The sequence below is a fragment of the Triticum dicoccoides genome, chromosome 2B (assembly GCF_002162155.2).
Source record: "Triticum dicoccoides isolate Atlit2015 ecotype Zavitan chromosome 2B, WEW_v2.0, whole genome shotgun sequence".
Taxonomy (NCBI): Eukaryota; Viridiplantae; Streptophyta; class Magnoliopsida; order Poales; family Poaceae; genus Triticum; species Triticum dicoccoides.
In genome coordinates, this window is record NC_041383.1 from 489442835 (window position 1) to 489448237 (window position 5403).

At 49.3% G+C, this 5403-nt stretch overlaps 1 protein-coding gene across 1 annotated transcript; it reads left to right on the top strand.

The window, feature by feature from the left end:
• The first annotated feature begins 626 nt into the window (after nt 1–626).
• On the top strand, nt 627–1420 carry LOC119367877. Its single transcript, XM_037633263.1, has one exon. The coding sequence runs from the start codon at nt 734–736 to the stop codon at nt 1274–1276; it is 543 nt and encodes a 180-aa protein (XP_037489160.1). The 5' UTR covers nt 627–733; the 3' UTR covers nt 1277–1420.
• The last annotated feature ends 3983 nt before the right edge of the window (nt 1421–5403 follow it).

The following is a 5403-nucleotide window of genomic DNA, read 5'->3' on the forward strand; positions in this document are numbered from 1 at the left end:
AACATTAAGGTAGCAATTGCATAGTTTCGACATGAAATAGGAGCTCCCAAGGGGCTCGCATAACGACCACCGGCTGACACCGAAGCCGAAATGTGTAATGAAGCCACGACAACGCCCGACTAACACCACTCTCCTCTCAGAACAGATATCGTCTCCTACAGCACCCAACATGATATACGAATAAAAACACCACTAGAACATAATTAAAACTCAAGCCAATATAGATAAAATCAAAAAGAAATAACCGACAACTGCTAGATAAAAAAGACAATTCGCGAGTGAAAAATGGCGCAACGAAACGTCGGTCGGCCTCTAATTGTCTCTAGTCCAAAGGGAAACAACATATAGGGAAAACTAGGGTCAGCTGTCTCTTATCTTCTTCTTTGCTCGGTGCCTGTCCGCGCGTAAAAAGGCGCAGAAGTTCCGGTCTCAAGTGTCATTGCGCATTCTGTGAGTATTAAACGACAATTTTTATGTATCATCCCACCCAAATTTGGAAAACAATGAACACCTTCAAGCATTATGTAGGACTAGTTATGAGAAATGTGAAAAAAAAATTGCTCATTCATTAAGTGGATCCATTTATAAGCAAAATACATAGAAGATTTGATCTCGTATTTATTCCCTTTGCCTACAAGATGTACTACATAAAGCCATAAGATTCCTCAAGGTTAGCCAGTGCACGAGCCGAAGCCAGCAGAAACTCAATCCCAACCAAGCAAGAGCGCACACCATGGCAGCCAGGCTCCTCTTCCCTTTCTTCCTCATCCTTCTCGTTGGCTCCCACGGGGCGTTTGCCTCCGTGCAGGAGACGTGCGCGAAGGCGATGGAGGGATCGGAGCACAAGAACCTTGAGTCCTTCTGCGTGACGACGCTCCAGGCGGCGCCCGCGAGCGCCTCCGCGGACGCGAAAGGGCTGGCCGTGATCGCCACGAACCTGACGCTGGCCAACTACACGGCGGCGGTGGCCACAATCAAAGAGCTGCAACGGCGCGGGGGCTGGTCGGACAAGCAGCAGGCCGCGCTGGCCACGTGCCGCCGGCGGTACATCGAGGCGCTGAACGTGGTGCACAGCGCCGTCCACGCGCTGGCCACCGGGCGGAAGCAGGCGTACGTGGCCGAGATGGGCGCCGTCAGGAGGTCGGCCACCGACTGCGACGGCGCGTTCGGTGGTGGCGCCGCCGCGGCGAAGCGGGGGGAGGCGCCTCTGCGCAAGGTGAACGACGACGCGGAAAACCTGACCACCATGGCCATGCTGATCGTGATCACGCTGTAGCGGGCACGTGATACATAGATCTTGCCGTACGTGATTAGCGTCAGGCAGACCGGTCGATGCAGAAGAAAATAACCGAATGTGTGATTTGACTTGTTTGTGCCGTTAAATCCTGTTTGCTTGCTATATTGGGATTTGCTTAGCTCATACTCCTATGTTCTTGTCCCTCTCCTCCATGCTGCCTGCCCGTGAATGAGGAGGGGCCCCGGTCGCTAGCTTCTGAAACTGGCAAGCTCCAAAGGACGCAACACAAGCGTATCAGTTGATCGAGGAGCGGTCTACAGTCACGCACATCTCGTGAAGCTAAATTCCAAAGCCGAATTGGTACTGTAGAATTTGTCATCTTCTGCTTGTCCTTAATACAGAGATTTTTATTTTCAGAGGAGAGAGATTACTTTGCAATAGGATCTCTAGCACATCCCCAAAGTTTTTTTTTTGCGAGTTAGCACATCCCCCAAAGTTATGCCCAATCCTCTATATCCGGGGAGGTTTTTGCCCCCACGTCTCGCCACTTGGCCGATGGGGCTGAGAGGCCTATCAATTGTTGACACATGCATTTGTTTGGGAGGTTACGGGGTAGAAAACGCGTGTGGCCGTAGGCCTTCCATCAAAATTTTGTTAACTAATTTGCATTTTCCCATGTGTGCTTGGGGTATCTTTAGCATTTTGGTCCAGATTATAGTTTGTTATAATATACTAAACCTGGCTAGGTTTCTTTTACCCTATTTTTTGACTTTTTTCTATCAGTGAAAAACCGGCCAATCGGGTCACGCCACGTTGTTTACTGGGGATATGGCTAGGTACACTTTGGGGGTGGCTCTAGCAATTTCACATTGGATGTGAGACATTTCCCCTGCTGGCACATGGGTTGCATGGTTAACTATGTATTTTTTGTCTGCTTCCTATTTAGATGCATCTGTGAACCGTCATTCGGTTCCATGCTTCCTTGTTTTTTGGCCTTTATGACGAGGTGTGTTGCATGGCTGCCGATTTATCTCCATCTCTCCCGAAGGATCCTATCGAATGCGTGCACGGCTTAACCACCGCTTGGCCGCTATTAGGAGCCTGTAAAAACTGTCCGCGGCAACATCGCCATTCAGTCTGTCGCGGAGCAGCAATAGCCACCCCGACCCTTCTTCCCTACCGCTTTTATCTTTCGTCTTGCACATCCCCTGCTCCACCATCCAGAGGTGGCTTGCAGCCCGCCAGGAAGCGATCCCATTCTTTCTCTGCCTGGTGGACAACACCTCGCACGCAGACGCGCCGCCGCCACCGCCGCCGTGGATAAATCACTAGCCGAATCCCGTGCCGCTAAGCTATGCTGCTTTACTTACCTATAAAAGGTACTCACCTCTCCTGGCGGTCGCTACCTCGCCTTCCTCCCCGTTCTCCTTGAGACCTCGATCCACCTCCTCTTGTTGCGGCACCATCTCTCGAATGATCATGTGCGGGTATTGTCTTTGAGGAGATGCCCTCATGGTGGTGATGTCCTGTGTGTGCGGCGTGGCGGCGCTGGCCACGATCAGCGCGTGGAAGAGATGCCACCCACGGCTACCGGCCAGATCTCCCGTCAAGCCGTCTACCAAGCTCATGGGCTATTTCCTACAGCGGTGGCGGCAACCACAACACTGGCCTGGGGCATGGGCTCCGCGGCATGGTGTACCTCGCCATTGGTCGTTGCTGGGCTTCTCCACCTAGCTATGAACAATGCATTAGCGATCACCGATCCCGGCCTCGGAGGCGGTCAACACGTGCGGTGGCAGACAAATGAAAGAGGTCTGGTGTCGGCTGGTGGACAATGTGTGCCACCATTGGAGGCATTGATAGCTCTGGACGACGACGATGCAGGTACCGGGCTCTGGTGTCATGTGATGAAGGGGAGCCGGCAATCTGGGTGGGGCAGGAGGTCGATGAGGGAGGTGGCTCGCGGCGTCGAGCATGAGGTACAATTGGACGACATAGGACGGGCGGGACGCCCGCAGTCTCAACAGGCGCGAGATTGAGGCATCAACGAGCTAAGCAGTGTCATGACTCTCATGAGCACCATCGATGGGTTGCTCCTCTCTCCAGCTAGCTTTCCTTTACGCGCACTTCATCCACAGCCGCCTCTGCTGCCACATGGTGGGCACACTCGCCTCCAACGCCTCACTCCTTCGTCGCGATCACAACCTCACGCTCCTCGCGCCAGCAAGGGACCCGAGGGATTAGGTCGCGATGGTGCTCGTAGAGGTGGCGCTACTGCAGGCCATGTTCCTCGTGCAGACCATGGCGTTGGCGGTGGCCTGCACCGTGACCTGATGGTGGGTGAGGGAGGACGATACCGCGGCAAGGAAGCGTGGGATGACGACGATGCACTTTTAGGCCGAGTCGGCGAAGGCTGTCAGACCGGTGTGGGGGCGGTGGATGAGGAGAAGGTGATGAACCTCTGGGTGAACTGTCTCCTCTTTGTTCTCTTCGGTCTTTTGGACGTGCACCCTACAAAATCAGCGGTAAAGCAGACCTAAATTATGATGATGGACGGAAAATCTAAGAATTTAGAATGATGCAGACAAAGTCCCTTTCATGCTTTTGAATGTGGCCTAGCAATTTAGAATGATTACCATTATGGTCAATCTCTATGCGAGTTTTCTAATTAATATCAAGTACGCTACTGTAGGTGATTTTTTTAAAAGAAAAAACCCTAATGGATGTCGATGGACGCCCACCGTCTCATCTTATGTGAGGCCAGATAATGCGCCGCTAGATGGACCCCGCTGCTCATGGACATGTTAATCTTAACATAGATGGGACATATATCAAGGAGACAGGTGAAGCATGTGTTGGGATGATTCTACCAGACAATACTGGTGGCATAATCTTCTCGGCGTGCAGAAACATATTGCGTTGTGCGAGCTGAGTGCAAGCGGAGTTAGGGCATGTTTGGAGGGGCCAAACTTTGCATTGCTATGGTCTACACTGCCAATTGATATTGAGATGGATTGTAAAGCTGTGATGCTCTCTATTCAGGCACAGTCCCCCGGATTGATCGTTGAATGCAATGTTGGTGAATGAAGTTAGGGAGCATCTTGGTGAGAGGGGTAGTTCTATTATTGTTCATGTTAGTCGGAACCAAAATGTTGTAAGTCATAGATTAGTTTCTTTTGGTCATGCTGAAGGGCATACGACACTAGCTATGGATCAGATCGGATCCTGCCGATATACCACAACTTTGTATGAAGGATCTCCCTCGAAGTTGAGCAATGAAACCCCTTTAACCCCACACAAAAGAAGTGTTTTCTCTAGCTTCTCTTTTTGTGCCCATAATTCCACATACTAATTCTCTTGCTTTAAACTAAGTCTTATAATAAACATTAAAAACACTATTACATATAAACATAACGTAACGTAAGAATCTTTGATGACGTTTCAAGGAGAACCAGCCGAAACAAAAGACGAAGCCAAAGAAAAGGCTATCACTACACACTTGAAGTCACAAAAGAAAGACTATTTACAACACAAGAAAAGGCACAAACCAACAAGCAATGGCAATTCAACATGGCTTGCCAGCAAGTAGCTACTCAGCAGAATGAATTCATAAGGCAAATAATGATTTGCGCAAAACTACATGTCGGACGTGTCCAAGAATTTGCAAAAGCTTTGTACCACTTTATTACGGGAACTAATCCTATAGGAGGCTGTACCAAGATGATCTAATTCAGGGAAAATCAGTTGCGATTTCTTATTGCAGTACGGTTGTGTCATCGTATACACATCCCACTATGTAGGATGTCTTAAAATTCCATATATATTGATATGCTTTTCTTTACCAAATAGAAAAAGATACACATAAAGTTGCAATGCATATTCTGTTTAGCTCATGATTGTTTATAATTCTACCGTTTCAACTACGGTCTACATAGTTGCGATTTACCGACGGGCGCGGCGTGGCGCCACGCGGGCTAAGCTAGTATGTACTATATAATTGCAAAAAAAAGTTATACATATATGAGACATATTTTTTTGTCTTGAAAATTAACACTCATCTAGCTTGTTGAAGGGAATAAAGAGGGAGTGGTGGAATCGATGTTTATTACTTGAGCTAGGAATAGAGAGGGATTGGTGGAATCGATGTTTATTGCTTGAGCCTCGTG